Source organism: Sorex araneus, chromosome 6 (assembly GCF_027595985.1).
Source record: "Sorex araneus isolate mSorAra2 chromosome 6, mSorAra2.pri, whole genome shotgun sequence".
In the NCBI taxonomy this organism is placed as follows: domain Eukaryota; kingdom Metazoa; phylum Chordata; class Mammalia; order Eulipotyphla; family Soricidae; genus Sorex; species Sorex araneus.
Window position 1 is genome coordinate 2,026,846 of NC_073307.1, and position 18,874 is coordinate 2,045,719.

General features: G+C 62.4%; 1 protein-coding gene across 1 annotated transcript; it reads right to left on the reverse strand.

Annotated features, from left to right (window-relative positions):
- Positions 1 to 1,090: 1,090 nt before the first annotated feature.
- On the reverse strand, positions 1,091 to 15,229 carry TACR3 (tachykinin receptor 3). The gene is made up of 5 exons (XM_012933663.2): positions 14,697 to 15,229; positions 8,162 to 8,350; positions 6,010 to 6,160; positions 2,602 to 2,798; positions 1,091 to 2,068 (listed from the first exon to the last, which is right to left on the reverse strand). The coding sequence occupies exons 1-5, from the start codon at positions 15,227 to 15,229 to the stop codon at positions 1,846 to 1,848; spliced, it is 1,293 nt and encodes a 430-aa protein (XP_012789117.2). The 3' UTR covers positions 1,091 to 1,845.
- Positions 15,230 to 18,874: the final 3,645 nt, after the last annotated feature.

Sequence of the window (18,874 nt, forward strand, 5' to 3'; positions counted from 1 at the left end):
GCCCACAGTCCGGGCGCGGGTGCCGGTACCGACAGGCCTGGGAGACGTGTCCCGGCAGCTCGGCGTTGCTCTGGTCTCTGACCACCGGCTGGTTCTCGGCTGAGGGAGGCGGCACTGAGGCCTCTGGTCACCCCTGAGGTGGGGGGGGGAGAGCGGCCCCTACAGCAGCGTCTGCTCAAGACCCGAGGACAGCAGAGACCGGCTCCAGATGGCCGCGAGTCTCCCCAGCACGCTCCTCTCCCCTGCTCGGGTCACCAAAGAGCTCTCCCCTCTCCTGCCCTGTAACTGGGCTCTTCCCCTTCTCTCCCCTGTAACTGTGAGCTCTCCTCTCCTCTCCCTTGTAACTGTGAGCTCTCCTCTCCTCTCCCTTGTAACTGTGAGCTCTCCTCTCCCCTGCCCTGTGACTATAGGCTCTCCCCTCCCCTGCCCTGTAACTGTGGGCTCTCCCCTCCTCTCCCTTGTAATGGTGGGCTCTCCTCTCCCCTCCCCTGTGACTATGGGCTCTCCTCTCCCCTGCCCTGCCCTGTAACTGTGGGCTTTCCCCTCCCCTCCCCTGTAACTGTGGGCTCTCCTCTCCCCTCCCCTGTAACTGTGAGCTCTCCCCTCCCCTGCCCTGTAACTGTGGGCTCTCCTCTCCCCTCCCCTGTAACTGTGGGCCCTCCCCTCCTCTCCCTCATAACTGTGGGCTTTCCTCTCCCCTCCCCTGTAACTGTGGGCTCTCCCCTCCCCTGCCCTGTAACTGTGGGCTCTCCTCTCCCCTCCCCTGTAACTGTGGGCTCTCCCCTCCCCTCCCCTGTAACTTTTGGCTCTCCCCTCCCCTTCCCTGTAACTGTGGGCTCTCCTCTCCCCTCCCCTGTAACCATGTGCTCTCCTCTCCCCTCCCCTCTAACTGTGGGCTCTCTCCCCTCCTCCCTGTAACTGTGGGCTCTCCTCTCCCCTCCCCTGTAGCCCTGGGCTATCCTTCCCTGCAGTAACTGTCCCTCCCCACCTCCCCGCCCCCATAGTACACACACCAGTTACCCGTCTGCACCTTGCACTGTGCACATTTTCCCCCTGAATTTTGATCCCAGCATGCTGACTCCCCTGCACGGTGGACGCAGGTGGCCTGCAGTGTGGCTTTAGCAAAGGGACAGGCAGGGACTGGCTGCCCCAGGCCCCGAAGACCGGACCCCCAGGGCCCCAGCAGTGACGGTCGCTGGCATCTGGACTGTCCTAGAGGAGGAAGGTCGAGGGTCTGAAGAGGGAGGGAGGGTCGTTTTCCTCTTTCTTACGGCCTTAACTTTAATGCGGACGATCACAACAACAGCGAGGCTCACAGGAGACGCGGACGGGACACCGCGGAGGGCGCGTGCCGGCGGAGCACACGTCCTTGCTGCGCTCAAGTTCTTGGGATCGTTGAGTCTCCATCTTACAAGAGGTTTTCCCTTTTATTTGACGGGGGTGGGGAGAGGGTGCTGGGCCCAGGGCCCCTCCTGGCTGTGCTTGGGGGCTGCCCAGCATTGTGCCGGGGCCATTCGGGGCCAGGCCCCAGGACCCTGCACGTGCCGGGCTCCACTGTGCCTGCTGGGTGCAGCTGTCTCCCTGCCCCAGAGTTCCTTGAGCCAAGGTCTCCAGCATTCCTAGGCTTTGAGCTTCATTTCCTTCCGGGGGGCGGGAGGGGGGAGCCACTGACCTCTCTCCCGCCCGCAGACTCTGGTCTCCCCTCCCTCACGTCCGTGGTCAGCGGACACGCATGTGACAGGGGCTCTCGCGGCTGCGTGGGGGCGTGTCTGTCCCCTCCCGGGGCGTGCAGGGAGACAGGGTGGGCCCGGGGCTCAGGCACTGCCCTGGGGAGGCGGGGGCGGCTCAGGAAGCCAGGGGGGGCAGAGGCCCTGCGGGGCCAGCTGCTGGCCTCTTCCCGCTGGGCTGGCCAGGGTCACTCGCCGTCACAGACTCCAGCCGGGTCACCGTGCACAGGCTGCTGTGCTGCGTGGGGCGGAACCGGGTGGGCCTGAGCTCCATCTCGTCGTAGCTGGACAGGCGGACGAAGGGGCACCAGCGGAAGGCCCGCTTGAAGCCCGCTCGGAACCTGGGGGCAGAGCACGCGGGTCAGCCCGGCCGCAGGACAGCCCCCAGGGGGCCGGCCGCCTCAGCTGGGCGGGGCTGGCGCCCTGCCCTCACGGCCTCCGTTTCCCAGGGCGCGGGGGCTGGCGTGTCTCAGTCCCGACACGGGGGTCCTGTGCCCCCACTGCCAGGGAAGCCAAGGGGTAACACGGGGGTCCCGAGGGAAAGAGCAGCGGCCCCAGCTGGGGGGTTGGGCTCTGTTGACGCTCGGCGCCCATGGGGGGGTCGGACCCGAGAGATGTGCCCCCGCCCCCGTGCACTGGCCCCACGGGTGATGCGGTTGGATCCAACCACACCTGGCCTTTCCCTCTTACCCCAGATCAACTCTAGACACTCCCGCTTCCCCGCCCCTGGGGCCCCGGGGACCCCTCCAGCTGCCCCCTTGAGCTGGCGGACACCCCCGTCTCAGCCCCCCTCAGAAGGGCGCCCCCTTCTCCCGCAGATACAGCCCGGAGGGCTGCGGAGGAGGAGGCTGAGGGACAGCCGCCGGGCGCCCACCTCTTGTTCAGGCAGCAGTAGATGATGGGGTTGTACATGGTGGAGCTCATGGCCAGCCAGAAGCTGCCCAGGTAGACCTGCTGGATGTACTTCCACCTGCTGAGCTGCTGGTACACGGCCGTGAGGATGAAGTAGGTGTGGTAGGGCAGCCAGCACACGGCGAAGGTCACCACCACCAGAACCATCATCTTCACCACCTGGGCACGGGCCGGGGGAGGGAAGGGGGGAAGGGAGGAGGGAGGGGAGGGGGCAGAGGGGGAGGGGAGGTGCAGAGAGACAGGGAGGAGAGAGAGGGAGAGAGGGAGGGAGGTGGGAGGGACAGGGGGAGGGACAGAGAAGGAGGGAGAGAGGCAGAGGGGAGGAGGGGAGGGAGAGAGGGGAGAGGAGGGAGGTCACTTAGGAGACCTCTCGTCCCGTGGCCACTTGGACAGGCTGTTCCTGTCGCAAACCTTGCCCCGTCACTGGCCCTCCACCGTGGGCATGGAGGGTGGCAGAGGTTGGGGAGACACCTGGGGCGGCCAGCGGGGCCACACGGCGTCCAGGCGGGTCCCCCCATCCTTCTGTGTCTCTGAGAGAGGCTGAGTGGGGGGAACGGGGACTCCTGTGTCCACACTCTCAGCCCTCATGCTCTGGAGGCCAAGGTCCACCTCGATTTCTCTCCACTGGGTCCCGTGAGCCTTGGAAGTGACTCTTCCCTGTGGCTGGCACACCCAGTGCAGCGCTGGAGGTGCGTGAGTGGACACTGAGCCGAGCGGTCAGCCGGAGAGGTGGGCGTCGTTGGGGGATGTGGGCGCCTGGTGTGTGCAGAGAGAAGGGAAGAGCCCGCGGCTCCCGGGGCCTCAGTCTCCTGGAGTGACCTGGACCTGCGGAGCTTCCGGGCTGCACTGCTCAGGGAGCACTGTGCAGGGAGTACTGCTCAGGGAGCACTCTCCAGGGTGTCATGTCTCTCAGCGCCTCAAAAGGAGCTTGGGATGTTCAAAGCAAACTCCTCTGCACCAAAACTGTCAGAAGAACGAGGGGGTGGGCCTGGCGCCCCTCTGGTTCTGGGGAGAAGCTACCCTGGGGCTTTGTCTTGGCGACTCGCGCCCTCACTCGGGCGGGCCCTGGCAGCTGCACCCCCAGGCGCTTCCCACTCGTGGCCGGGGTGGCCGTGGGGGCGGCCGTGGGAAGCGGGTCCTCCCTGCGGCGTGAGTCCCGCCTGGGGCCCTTCCCTGCACTGGGCGGCTGATGGTGCACGGAGCACTGGCCCCGGGAGCTCGGCCAGCAGGAACCAGCCCGGCCCCCCGCCCGGCCCCCCGCCCGGCCCTGCGCAGCCGCAGCCTCCGGGCTCGCCCTGAGCACAGGTGGCAGAGCAGCCGTGCCGGTGGCCCTGCCCCCTCTGTGGGAGCCGCGTCCCCGCGCGCCCACTAGGAGCCCCCGGGGCAGACTCGGCGGGCAGTGCCCAGAGCCAGGCCTGCTCCGCCCGGGCGGATGAGCAGCCAGCAGAGCCCCCGCCTGCCCCGCGGCCGGGCCGGGCCTTGGGCGAGTGGCCTCGAGGGGGACGTGCAGGGCCCCTTGGGGCGGGCACTCCTGGTCCCCTCAGCCCCGCCCATGGGCCGAGACCTGCGCAGGGTCCCCACGGCCCCCTCCCTGCAGCCCAGGCTGGACTCGGGCTTGGGACGGGGCAGCACAGAGCTGGACGCTCGCAGCTGGCGGGACGGACGGGGGTCCCAGGCAGATGCTCGCGTGGACGCTCCTCAGGTCCACTCAGAGCCTGGCAGAGTCGCTGCTGCCCTTTGGTCCTGGTGCTCGGGGCTGCGCGGGCCGGGCAGTGGCCCTGTGGCCCTCGGCTCCGAGGCCCCTCAGGTGCAGGATATCAGTGGTTCGTCCTTCCTCCCTTGCCACAGAGAGTTTAGTGTACCTGGTAACACACGTCACATTACCCTGAGTCTTCCCAAACCTCAGGCTCCAAGTACCTCACTAAACTGCTCGAAAGACGTAAGGAGAGGAGAAGGGCAGCACTTCACTCTGACATATAAATCACAGGTTTCTGAGGAATCTGACCGCACACGTTAACAGAGTCTGGTTAGGGGGGAAGGTGACAGGCCGGTTGGGGAAGAGAGCACGGAGAGGAGTTTACAGACAAACGCAGTGGAACGGAAGTGCCTCGGGAGCACTGTGATACACCTGGGCTCCCTGGGGCAGGGGGAGCAGGACCGACCAGTGTTGTCCTAAGATGTTTAGAGCTGCATTCCAATAAACGCAGAGGCATGAGGTGCTTCAGGAGCACTGTGGCGGGAGTCACTCAGGAAACCTAAACTCCTTGTGGCAGGGGAGAAAGGGCAAACCAGGGGCGTCCCACACTCGGGAGCACTGGAGAGGCCTGAGCTGCGGCAGCCTTCACAGAGCCAAGTCTCGTGGCTGTCGCTCTCCGCGTCCAGGCCCAGTGGCTCCGTGAGGGCAGGGCTACTCCCAGGCACAGGACTGGCATACCCCCCTCGGGGGGCTGTGCTGGGCAGCCGGAGTGGGCCTGGGGGCCGGGACTGGCTGCGGACCTTGGCCAGTGCCAGACGGGCTGCCTGGAGCCCGGCAGCTGGGTGGGGCCACCCGGCCCTCAGGCCCTGTGTCCCTGTGTGGCAGAGACCGGTGCGGGCCGGCCGCGCCCCCCCCCACGCCCTGCAGGGGGCTGTCCCGGGCTGAGTCCCTGTCTTTGCTGTTTCGCCTGTCACTACCAGCGGCCTCACCTGGCTCTGTCTTCCTCCTCCCAGCTGCTCTGCTGACCGTCCCCCCCGCCCGTCCCCCCGCTGTCCGCTGCCCGCTGCCCGGGCTGAGCGGGGAGGCAGCCGTGCCCGGAGACGCACAGGTCTTAGCGTGCGTGGACTTGTCCGGCTCTGCCGTCAGAGGGCCACGCCCCCTTTCCCATCCAGGAGGGCCACGCCCCCTTTCCATTCAGGAGGACCACGCCCCTTTCCATCCAGGAGGGCCACGCCCCCTTTCTGTCCAGGAGGGCCACGCCCCCTTACCTGTCCAGGAGGGCCACGCCCCCTTACCTGTCCAGGAGGGCCACGCCCCCTTTCCATCCATGAGGGCCACGCCCCCTTTCTGTCCAGGAGGGCCACGCCCCCTTTCCGTCCAGCGTGTCCGTGCTCTTGGCTGGAACTCTGGGGTGCAGGACCATCTGCTCCCAATATTGGAGACTCCCCCCCACCCGTTTCCCAGGAAGGCCCAGGGCTGGGGCAGGAGCCCCCGTCCCCAGCCCTCTCCATGTGGCGGTTTGGCCTCTGGACGCAGGGGTGGGGGCTGGTTTGGCAGCTGGCCCAGCCCAGTGCAGAGCTTGAGGGTCTCAGCGGTGCCCCCCTCCCGGCCCCGCAGAGGGAGGGGAGGGAACGTGGCAGGAAGGGGGGGAGGGCGGGGGGGCGTGACCAGTACCTTCCTCTTGGCCTTGAGCTGCTCGTGGTACCTGTCGCAGGTGTTCCCCGGGATCTCGCCGCCCCACAGGGTGAGCCCCACGATGGTGTAGGTGACCCCCATGATGAGCAGGGGCAGGAAGTACACCAGCACGATGACCGTCATGTGGTAGCTGCGGGCAGAGAAGGCCCGGCTGAGCGCAGGCGCCAGACTCCGGCCACGGCTGCCCTCGGCCCCAGGAGCAGAGGCGCTGGACAGCTGACCCTCGCCGCCCGCCGCCCGCCAGACTCTAGGGCTGACCCTCACTGCCCACTCCTGCCAGACTCTAGGGCTGACCCTCACTGCCCGCCAGACTCTAGGGCTGACCCTCACTGCCCACTCCTGCCAGACTCTAGGGCTGACCCTCACTGCCCACTGCCTGCCAGACTCTAGGGCTGACCCTCACTGCCCACTGCCTGCCAGGCTCTAGGGTTGACCCTCGCCGCCTGCCAGACTCTAGGGCTGACCCTCACTGCCCACTGCCTGCCAGACTCTAGGGCTGACCCTCACTGCCCACTGCCTGCCAGACTCTAGGGCTGACCCTCACTGCCCACTGCCTGCCAGACTCTAGGGCTGATCCTCGCCACCTGCCAGACTCTAGGGCTGACCCTCACTGCCCACTGCCTGCCAGACTCTAGGGCTGACCCTCACTGCCCACTGCCTGCCAGACTCTAGGGCTGACCCTCACTGCCCACTGCCTGCCAGACTCTAGGGATGACCCTCACCGCCCGCCAGACACTAGGGCTGACCCTCACCGCCCGCCAGACTCTAGGGCTGACCCTCACTGCCCACAGATTCTAGGGCTGACCCTCGCCGCCCGCCACCCGCCAGACACTAGGGCTGACCGTCACTGCCCACTGCCCGTCAGACTCTAGGGATGACCCTCACTGCCCACCGCCAGCCAGACTCTAGGGCTGACCTTCGCCGCCCGCCACCTGCCAGACACTAGGGCTGACCCTCACCGCTCGCTGCCCGCCAGACACTAGGGCTGACCCTCACCGCTCGCTGCCCGCCAGGCTCTAGGGCTGACCCTCGCCGCCCACCGCCTGCCAGACTCTAGGGATGACCCTCACTGCCCGCCAGGCTCTAGGGTTGACCCTCACTGCCCACTGCCCGCCAGGCTCTTAGGCTGACCGTTGCCCGGAAAGGCCCAGCTGAGCCGTGGTGCTGCCATGGCCAGGGCGGTCACCGAGAGAAAGGGTGCCTGCTGAGGAGGTGTGGCCTGCTGAGGGGGTGTGGCCTGCTGATGGGTGTGGCCTGATGAGGGGGTGTGGCCTGATGAGGAGGTGTGGCCCGCTGAGGGGGTGTGGCCTGCTGAGGAGGTGTGGCCTGCGGAGGAGGTGTGGCCTGCTGAGGAGGTGTGGCCTGCTGAGGGGTGTGGCCCGCTGAGGAGGTGTGGCCCGCTGGGGGGTGTGGCCTGCTGAGGGGGTGTGGCCTGCTAAGGAGGTGTGGCCTGCTTTCCCTGCCTCCTGGGTACTTCCGTCCTTCACTGAACCTGGGCTCTGGGCAGACCCGGGTCAGACTAAAATTTGGCTTTGTTAGATGCCGGCTGTATTCGCTCGAGCCACAGGAGAATCAGCAGCAGCAAGTCAAGAAGCAAAGTAAAGTGCACGGAGCTGCACGACCGAGTCTCACTCCCCTCTAGCCTTTCCACAATGTGGCAGATTTGAGGCCCTTCCCACAGCCTCCTTACTCCCTGCCCAGGTCTGTGCCCAGGTCTCCCGGTGGCAACACAAAGACACACAAACCGAGACTCCCCGTCCCTCCAGCCCGGCACCTACAGGGAGCACTGTCAGGCCTGGAGTTCCTTCTCAGGGACATTTCCTCCTCCTCCAGGAAGCCCTCTGGAACTCCCCTCTCCTTCCCTGGCCCAAGGAAGTTGGCAGTCGTCCTGTTTTTCCCGTTAGGAAAGTCTAGAACTTACACAGACTCCCTGCCCAGGGGTTAGTATGTTTCTAGCGTGTCCATGCCCCTTTCTCCCTGCGAGAGCCCAGGAGGGCAGTATCTATGCTCTGCTTGCCTGATGAACTCTCCCCGCCGCCCCAGCCTGCAGGCGTGTCCCCGAGCACAGAGCCAGGAACAAGCCCACCCCGCCACCCCACCCCGCCGAGAGGACTGCGACAGGGGGACGTACATGAAGTGCTGCCTGGGGCCTTCTGGCCACTGCACGTAGCAGAGCGTGCGGCTGGGCAGGACCTTGGTCCTGGAGTACAGGTACTGCGGGAGGGCGAGCAGGAAGGCCAGCGCCCAGATGCTCCCGATGACCAGCTTGGTGGCCGTGGCCGACAGCCTGGGCTTCAGGGGGTCGATGATGGCCATGTACCTAGGCGCAAAGCAACAGCACTCGCTGCCGTGAGCGTGCAGAGGGCGGGTGGCATGCAGGGGACCCGGTGCCCCAGGCGGCAGTCGGGGGGGGGGGGCGGGGTCGGTCCAGTCCCTGCCCCGCACCACAACTCAAGTGTGAAAGGGGGCGTATCTGTCCCGGGGTGAACGGCGACATGCAGCCGTGCCCTGGCAGGAGCGTGAGGACGGGACACGGGCCCCGCACACGCCCAGGGCACGGGGAACCGTGGGCGCGGGGCCTGGGGCCACAGCTCAGGGCCCGGGGCTGCTGCTGACCGGCTCTGCTGCTGTGGACTCGACGCTGGCCAGGGGAAGGCGCCCTGCGAGGGGGACCCAGCGTGAAGGTCCGGCTGCAGGTCGGGGGACGGGGTGACACACGGGCGTCCAGGCAGCGCGGGGAGCCTTCTCCCCACCCCACGCGTGAGTGCTGACGTGCTCCGTGAAGGCGCCCAACACACAGGCGTTCACCACGGGGGTTTTGGTGCCGTGGGAAATGATGAATTAATTGGGAGGCGGATGATTTTATTCACGTGCTAAAGGAACAAAATACATTTCATGGCTTCATTTTTCCTGGTGGTCGCGAGCTCAAGAAACCTGCTTATGAACGGGGGGGCACGGGAGCATGGTGCGAGGGACACGAGAAGGAGAGGGGCGGGCCTGGAGGGACTGCGGTCATCTGTGGGGTACAGCAAGGGGCCACAGGAGCCCCACACCCACAGAGTGTGGAAACAAGGCCCAGGAGCACTGGTCCAAGGGTGGAAGCTTGGCGAGAGGGGCAGGGCCGGGGGAGGGCGGTGAGGATGGAGGGACCAGGATGGATGATAGTTGGAAATGGTCACGCTGGACAAGAACTGGGTGCTGAGGGGGTGAGAGAGACACAGGATGAACTTCCAGGGCCTATATTGCAAGCAGAGAGCCCAGAAGGGGTGGGGAGAGAGGGAGAGAGAGACAGACAGACAGAGACAGACAGAGAGATAGACAGAGAAAGAGAGAGAGGGAGGGAGAGAGAGAGACAGAGAGGGAAGAAGGGAGAGAGAGAGCAAGAGAGTGAGAGAGAGAATGAGAGGGAGTGATAGAGAAAGAGGGAAAGAGAAGGAGGAGAGAGGAGAGATGGAGGGGTGGGGAGATGGAGGGAGGGGGTGGAGGGGGAGGAGTGCCTGCTGTAGAGGCAGGCTGGGAAGGGGGGAGTGGCGGGAGGGAGGGAAATGTGCACTGACGAAGGGACGGGGACTGGAATGTGTGACTGAGACTGGTTCAAGTCTCTCGCTGATTCAATGAAAAAAATTAGTAAAACAAAACCTGTGAGACTCTATGTCCAGTTTCATAAGATGGATAAAATGTGTCCGGCTGCGGAATCCTGGCTAATACTCTGAGAAGGACTGGAATATACCAGATTTATATTTGCTTCCCCTTCAGCTGGAGTGTCAAAACAACATTGATAAACTGCCGTAGCTGTTGGTCGCTTTGTGTTTCTCAAATATATTTAGATGTAAGCAAAATTTTCCGGAAGTTCAAAAATGAAGAATGACTTGGGCTCAAAAATGACTTGGGCCCTTCAACCTAAGCATAATATTTCAAATAAAGAGAATTCATCGATCTACTCGTTGCACTTTGCTTTGATAACGAGGCAGACTTAGATCTTTGACCGACGTTCTGAGTGACAGACAGGTTCCAATGTACTGACACGAATCATGTGTTCCTGGACTCCCTTAGTCTCGGGTGAGATGAGAGCCCGTGTCTGAAACGAAACACGCGAACACGTCTCTCCTTAGGGCTCCCTGCGTGGTCAGAGCGGCGTGCATGGATGCTGGCTGTGAGCAGAGCCCGTGGCTGCCTCACATCTCCAGGAGGGAGACGACAGCGACTCCACAGGCAGAGCAGCCTCAGGGGCCCAGGGGCTGCTGGCTAGCTGGCCAGGTGGTGAGGCTGCGGCTCTGGTCTGGCTGTGGAAGGAGAGAGGGGTGCAGGGGAGCGGAGGGGCGACCCTCAGGACAGGCGGTGCCGCGTGGCCTCAGCATCGGCTCACGCAGAAGGGCGCCAGGGGAGGGTCCAGTCCTGGTCCCGGGAAGGGGCTGGAGCAGGGCGGCGTCTCCCGGCTCTCCGCCCGCCCTGACTTGGTCCCACACACCTCAGGGTTTTTCTTTCTTCCTCAGTGTTTTCAGTGAGACAGAGTTTGGGGCTGGAGCGATAGCATAGTGAGTAGGGCATTTGCCTTGCACGCGGCCGACCCGGGTTCTAATCCCAGCATCCCATATGGTCCCCTGAGCACCGCCAGGGGTAATTCCTGAGTGAAGAGCCAGGAGTAATCCCTGTGCATCGCCGGGTGTGACCCTCCCAAAAAAATCCCCCCCCCAAAAAAAACCAAAACAGTGAGACAGAGTTTGGGGGCTGGGCGCCTCAGAGCGGTGCCTCCGGGGCGGCTCCTGCCCAGCCCGGCACTCGGAATCTACCACGCGGAGAACACGCGTTTCCGTGGGCCCCGCTCGCTCCCGGCCACACAGGCAGCATGTGGGTCTTTGTGAATTCCGAACACACAGCGCTGTCTGAACAGAGTGTGTGCGGGCATGGGGGTTAGCCACCTCGGCTGCCCACCACCAGAGCCCTGGCCTTTGGCACTGAGGCATTTTCCGCTTCGGTGAATCGCATCTCCTCTTGAAATGGCGTGTTTTGTTTATTTGAAAAACATGATTTGTCTTGCTACTCAACATTACTCTTTGGCTGCTTCTACTATCCCTGGTGACAAAGGATTTTCATACCTCAGAGCCCAGTTATTTCATTTAGGAGCTCACAGGAAATTATAAATTGCTCTTTGGTCACCTCAGTGTTAGCTAGGGACCCCAAGACAGACTGTGTAGGCTGTTAGACAAACGTCAAAAATTTACAAGAATTAAAATCATATACAAAAATTTACAAGAATTCAAATCATGTAGATACTCCTAATGGGACATAGTGGAATGAAATGTCAAATTAACAAAGGAAACTTTGGAAATTACCAGACTCGGGAAAGTAAGCAACTTGTTTCTAAATAGCCAGTGGATTAAAGGAAAATAAATAGGCGATTACAATTTTTGATTGGACAGAATAAGGACTTAATAAAAATAAGGACAGGAAAAAGTATCTATAAAACCTTATTTATGCATGCTCATGTTAATAAAGAATGGTTTGTATAATAGTCTAAGATTTATCTTTAAGAAATTTGATAAACTAGATAAACTAAAAACAAATCAAGTAGAAATAAATAAGTAATAAATAGGAGAGAAAAAATCAGAAAAAAGTGGACAATAGAGATCAATCATAGTGGGGACTGGTTGGCTCAGATAATCATAAGATTTTTAGTTAGATACGCCACAAAGGATGCAAAAGACATAAAACTACTAAACTGAGCGAAGAAAATGCCACCACACTGGCCTTCCCACCAGAAGGGAATACTTTGAACAACTTTATGCCAATGAATTAATCAACTAAAGAACTAATCAGGAGAAAAGATCTGGAATGGACTTAAGGAAAATAGAAAACCTGAATATGCTAATAACAAAAATTAAATTTCACAAAGAATGACCTCGGACTCATTGGTGAGTTTGTCTCCACATTTCCAAAGAAACATTCCTGCATCCTTGGTAAATTCCCAGCAGGCATGGGAGGGGGCGGGTCCCATGTCACCGTGTAAAGTCAGCGTTCCTATGACGTCAGAGCCAAAGGCAGCCGAGGGAGAGAAAACCACAGGCCAACACCAACTTAAGCGGTCAGGGTCAAAGCTAAAACCGAGATCAGCAAGCAAAGCCCAGGAATCAGAAACTTGCAAAGCGCGAGCCCATTTTCATAATACTTGGCCTCATTTCTGAGACGGAAGGCTGATGTGGAGATCCGTTCCTGGAGCCTGCCCCCGGGACCCAGGGAAGAGCGCAGGAGAATGGGTGCCCAGGGCCCTTCTACACCCCCGCTCTGCCTGGCAAGCCCCCCGGAGGTCCCGAGGCGATCTCCTCCCCCACACCGAGCAACCCTCAGGCACCACTCAGGGCGAGGCAGGGACACCCGCGCTCGGCACCCGCTCAGATCTGTCCCAGGGGCTCTAGCCTGTGAAGCCGAGGGCGAGAAGAAACAAACACAGCGATGAAGGCCTGGGGAGGGCGGGTGAGCAGCGGGGGGCTGTGGGAGCTGCCGTCTGGGGGCGCAGACACGCCACTCACCCCCCGCCCAAGGCTCCCTGTGAGGACCTGATCGGGGGTCTGGCCTGCTCCTGGAGGGGCCTCAGGGGCCAGGCCTTGGGGGAGGCCCACGACTCCCCCCAAAGCCCCCCAAATAGGTCTGCTGCCCCCTCAGTGTCCCTCGGAAGTCGACTTTCCCTAAGCGGACAAACAGAAAGTGGCCGCAGGTGGCGCCCGGGCTGCACCAGCCCTGATCATTGCAGTCCCCCTGCAGGGGTGGGGGGGGTCACCCACCCGGGGACAATGCCCTTGACCGAGCCGAGCCCTCGAGCTCAGAGGATGCTCTGGATTCAGGCAGAGGCACAGAACACTGAGGAGACATTTCAGTATGAACTAAAGGAGGACAAAGACAGCCAGCAAGTGGCAGCTGGAACGATGCCCTTTCTCCGTCGCTGGGGAAAGGTTTACATAACCCATGGCTGTAGCTACAGGGAGGCACTGGGGATGCGGGCAAGTCCGCCCCCTGTGAGCAGGGGGGAGGCCCTGGGGCCAGAGGCACGGCGGGTCCTGGGGACAGGCGGACCCCCGGCTCCTGGGGCCCAGGGCACGGTCTGCCCCGGCAAGAGTCCCAACCACAAACCCGGGTCACAGCTGGCTACAAAGATGATGTGATGCAACATCTTCTCCATGCAGCCACCTAGACGGACTCGGCTCAGACTCCCCCTGGACAGGCTGCGCGCGCTCTGTCCAGCCCGAGTGACCGGGCGGTGCCTCCCAGCAACCCAAGAGCCACGGCACCCACTGGAGCAGCGCCAGGCCCCGCGTCAGGTGCCGTATCAACACTGGCAGAAAGAAAGGGAGAGAATAACTTTTTCCCGCCTCAAAGTTCACGCACACCAAATTTTCATCAAATTTCATAATGTATCATAGAATGTTCCAGAAGACTGAGCATCGTAAGCTGATCATGCTGCCTCTCCCTCCTTCGCCGGGCCGGGAGACGTGCAGGGCTAAGATCACGGCTGTGCACGTGGCGAGCAGGAGTGATCCCGGCACTGCAGAGCACCCCCGAACCCCGGCAGGGGGATGAGCCCTGAGCAGCAGACCAGAGCTGCTCTATTGATCCTGGCGGCGTGGACGGGCACTTTCATCCACTCTCCGCGGAGCTGAGATTCCCTAGGGTCAGGGATGAGTGGGAGAAGGCAAACTGCGAGCTTCAGGGGGTTTTTAAATGTGACATTGTTGGCTGTGGCTCCCGAGCAAATGAGAGATCTGTCTCTGTGCCCGATGGACCTGCCTCGGCTCCTCTGTGGCCCCCGGGTGCTAGCAGGCCAGGGCGGTCCTGGAGCAGGTGGTCAGCACAGCCTCTCCTGCAGAGGGAGGGTGGGGCTCACTGTCCTAAGGATGGGAAGCCGGCTTGTGGGTGTCGGGAGGAGGATGCTCCCCTCCTAGACGGGGCCGCGGAGGCTTAAAGTTAATGGGGAGTTACCGCCACACCCCTCACATCCCCCCCCTCTCCGCCCCTCTCCGCCCCGCACAGCTAAGGGTCGCGGCCAGAGTCTGCACACTGCTGCTCAGCTTCTCAGCATCGCCTGCCGCCAGCCCAGAGAAGCCCCGAAGCCCCAGCGCGGGGGAGCGCTTCCCAGCGCGACCTTGTGAGACAGGCAGAGCGCCAGCGGTTGTGTAAGGCGCTCGGAGGCGCGCCTGGGGGCTCTGGAACCGGCACGCCTGGGGTCTCTGGAAGGCGCTCGGAACCGGGTGAGCCTGGGGTCTTTGGAAGGGGAGCCTAACCCTATGCGCTCTGGGGTCTACGGAATGGGGCGCCGAGCCCATGTGCCCCCGGAGACGGAGCATCCAGGGAAACTCTGACGGTTTTAGCCCCCAAACAGTGCGCCCCGTTCCTAAACGTCCCGCAGGGGCTCCGCTTGCCAGGTCTCTGAGGTCACCACCGGATCCGGCCTTCCCCTGTCCCTGCCCGGCTCTACGGGTGCCCACCACATCCCAGGCCGCAGGGGAGGCCAGCAGCCGGCCGGCGCGGCGTGGGGGCGGGGTGGCCCTGGCGGTCCCCGAGCTGGGGCTGGGAGGGCGGAGGGCCGGGCCGGGCCGGGAACCGGGGCAGCGGGGCAGCCCGGGACCCCGGGAACACTGGACGGGGGTGCGCCCGGAACCTTCCCCGGGACTCACCTGTCCACGGCGATGGCCGTCATGGAGTAGATGCTGGCGAACACGGCGGTGATGGGGAAGAAGTTCTGGAAGCGGCAGTAGCCGGCGCCGAAGTACCACTCCCCGTGCAGCGCGTAGATGAAGTTCACCAGCGCGTTGAAGGCGGCCGTGGCGGCGTCGGCCAGCGCCAGGTTGACGAGGAAGCAGTTGGTGACGGTCCGCATGCGCTTGTGCGCCAGGATGATCCACACCACCACCAGGTTGCCCAGCACGGCGGCCGCCACCACGGCGCCGTAGGCCAGCGACCAGAGCGCGATGCGCCACGACGGCTGCACGAAGGGGTGCGGCGCGGCGGCGCGCGCGGGCGCGGGGGCCGCGGGGGTCGCGGGCGGCGCGGGGGGCGCGGGGCCCGACGCGTTGCCGCCCGCGGGCGCCAGCAGCTGCAGCCACGCGGCGTCGGGGGGCAGCGCCAGCGCCAGCGCCGCGCCCAGGGACCCCGACGGGCCGGCGTCCGCCGTCCAGTTGGCGCCGGAGCCCTCGGCCGGCGCGGCCATGGCGGGGGGCGCGGACCCTCGGGGGCGTCGCTGCGGCCCGACCCGCCGCCGGCTCGCGCGCTCCCAGAGCCCCGCAGAGGCGCGCGCTCGCCCCTTATACGCGCCGCCGCTGACGTGGGGACCCCCCCGGGCCCGGCCGACCAACCGCCAGCCCCGGCGCTCCGCGCTCCGCCCCTGCGCCCCCCAGCCCGGCGGCCCGCCGCTCCCGCGCCCCCCGCGCCCGTCCGCGCCTCCCCGCGCCCCCCGCGCCCTCCCGCACCGGGTCCCTTGCGCTCCCCGCGCCCCCTCGCAACGGGTTCCCCTGCCGCCCGCAACCGCCTCACCGGGTCCCCCGCGCTCCCCTTGCCAGACTCACCGGGGCCGCCCCGCGCCGCCGCCTCCAGACAGGGACTCCGGGACCCCCAAGTGTCAGGGCTTCTCAGAGCGCACGTGACTGTGCCCCGCAGCTTCTCCCCCACCCCCGCCCCTTTGCAGGCCACCCCGCCGTCCTGTCCCTTCCTCCCCGCGCCACTCCCAAGGCGGGGAGAGACTCGCCCGCTGCACGGGGGCGCACACTCGGTCCCGCAGGTGTCAGTCAGCGTGGCGGGCTGGCACTTGGCCTTGGGGCCAGGCAGCGGCTTCGGTGTGAGGGTCCGCCCCTTCTCCCCTTCCCCCCAGCCCCAAGGGCCTCTGGCCTCTGAGTACACACCGGGGGTGCCTGCAGGCTGCAGGGTGCCCAGAAGCACTGTCCAGTCCCAGGAGGGCGCAACTGGAGAGACTTCCCGGCAACCCCGGCAGACGGAGGGGCCTTCAGAGAGCTCCCGCAGCGCCCAAGCCCCCCTGGCGTTCGTCTCCGCGTCCTCAGGTGAAGCCACCAGGAGAGCGTCTCTTACTCTTTGGGTGCCCGGCCCAGAATCATTACTCAGAAGCTCTCGGGGGCTGCATAAGTGGATTTGCCGCGGTAATGACTGTTTTCCTAGTCAGAGCTTTCGACAAGAAGAAGAAATATGTAGACACAACACGAGCCTGCGCCAGCTGCATGGAACAGTCCTTCAGAGGGGCCCGCTCAGGATTGCCCACTTCTTTCCGGAAGGATGCAGAAATCAATCCCGCGGGGCATAGGAGAGCCCACAACTCCAGGTTGCTGGTTCCAAATCCAGCTCATTTCTTCGGAAAGGCACATTCTTTCCTTCTGTCCATAGAACATGTAGAAATTGTGACAAATGAAGAGAAGTTCTTCTTTTCTCCCCCGAGGAAGTCGAGGAGGAGCAAAAATTCCTGTGTATGAAAATTCCTACATATGAATCACTTACTCAAGATGGCAAAGTGGCTCGTGCGGTGTCCGACTGCAGCAGGTTTCTGGTCAGACCTTTGGGCTGTGGCCTGAGGGGTGGGGGGCTGCAGAGGGCGCAGGCTGGTCCGGACCTGGTGTGGGGGCCACACAAAACGTCCCCGAGAAATATGGGCCCGGAAGTGTCCCTGTGACAGGGTCTTCAGTCTGTTGATCGCGCCCCTTGCTGGGGTCCCATCTGTCCACTTCCCCCTTTGCTGCTGGGTCCAGATTTGAGCACCCTTTGCCGAGACTGCTGTCTGGGAGACCCCTCTTCCTGCCGGCGTCGTGGTGGGGGCGGAGGTTCCGGTGCCCCCCATCTGCCAGACGGCTCAGGGGAGCAAACCCAGGCCTGGTGCTTGCCTGCGTCTGTTCCTCCGTGCTGAGCTGGCTTCAGACGAACCACACATGTCCCCATGTGCTTTATGCGTTCGCACTTATGCTATAATGTCAAAAAAATCCAGTCCTCAAGGTTAGAAAAGTGAAATGAGTATAGAAAGCTCTTTCACCCATTTTATTTATTTATTAAAAATGTTTTAAATTTTTAATTAGTGAATCACTGTGAGGTACAGTTACAGACTTAGAAACTTTCGTGCTTGCATTTCAGTCGTACAATGGTCGAGTGTCCATCCCTCCACCAGTGCCCATTCTCCACCACCAATGGTCCCAGCATCCCTCCCCCACCCCACCCCATCTTCCCCCCACCCCACCCTGCCTCTGTGGCAGGGCACTCCCTTTTGCTCTATCTCTCTCCTTTTGGGTGTTGTGGTTTGCAGTAGAGTTGTTACGTGGCCATCGTGTTTGGTCTGTAGTCTACTTTCAGCCCGCATCTCCCATCCCCAGTGGGCTTTCCTTGCACCCTTTACTTGGTGGTCCCTTCTCTATCTGAGCTGCCTTTCCCCCCACCATGCGAGGCCGGCTTGTAAGCTTCTTTCGCCCACTTTAAAGCTTGCTAGTACTACTTCTTTAAAGGTATTTTGAAGCATAGGAGGGAACTAAATTGCATTTCAAACAAAATCTTATTGTCACCAACTCAGCGGCTTTGCTGAGAGATTGTGCTCGGCGGTAAGACCAGTGAGCACAGCTGCTGTTTCTGCGGGGCTGGAGGCCGTGGGTGCGGGGCTCGCCGGCACGAGTTGGAGCAACGTCTTCACCCCACTTGTACAGAGTTTATACCAGGCACGTTTGAGGGGTCCGGGAGAATACAGCAGGGAAGCTGCTTGCCTTGCACGTGGCCAACGCTGGTTCCATGAATGGTTCTGTGAGCAGCACCGAGAGGAGGCATGAGCCGGGATAAGCCGTGGCACCGCCCCAAAACCGAAACCAAATCAGAACCAACGCAAGTATGTTCTCGCCATGCTTCTACTGCCAGTGCCTGCTGGAGTCGGGTACCGCTTGCTTGTGATGGGGAGGCGGTCTTTTCCATTTGCTTCCAGAAGGGACCTGCAAGAATGCAAGAGAACACAAGCTATCCCAGGAGAGAGAGAGACGCGGGCCGTGCTCCGAGAGGCCCCTCCGTGCGGCAGCTGACAGGAGGGGACGTGGTGTAGCTCTGCGGGTGCCGCTGGTGCTCAGTCGGCTGGGACCTGCTTTGGGGTCTGGTGTGTACTCGTAGCTGCTGTGGGCAGAGGCCGGGGGGAGGAGGGGCTCAGAGATTCCTCTCCGTGAGAAACCCGAGTCGCACGTGCTTGGATTATTCGCTGCTCTGAGCCATTCATTTCCCACCTCTGGAGAAAATCCACAGAGAGTGCCTGAAGCCTGGTTTATTTTATTTTATTTTATTTTATTTTTTTATTTTGAGGCATCGTGGAAGGAGGGGAGGAGGAAGCAGGAAATGTATTAGGGTCCTGTTTTGGACAAAAAATGGATTTTATCTTTATAAACATTCATTTTGAAAAATCTGTCATCAAAAAGTTGGTCTCAAACAAGAGGTCACAGTGACCAGGGGGCTTGGGCCGAGTCCGGCTCGGAGTACATGCTAATTGTGCTCAGTTGATGGGGAAGCAAAACTTTCAGCCACAGGGTTAGATGAGCTCAAATTGGATCCAATTTGCTCTTCCTGGGAAGTGAGCGACTCATAGTGCCAATTAACTCCTCTTCCGGGAAGGCATTAAAGGGGCTGCCACAGAGCCGGGCCACTGTTTTCCCCACTAACAATTAGGTCATTTCTTTCCAGAGCGTGTGGATCGGGGGGAGATGTGCAGGGCTGACACGTCTATGAAGAGAACTACAGAGGAGAGTCACCCGGGCACAGGGGCCAGGCCGAGCCTCCAGCCACGCACGGCCAGCTCGGCCCAGCACACGGCCCCCGACCTGTCCCCGCAGCTGCCCCAGCG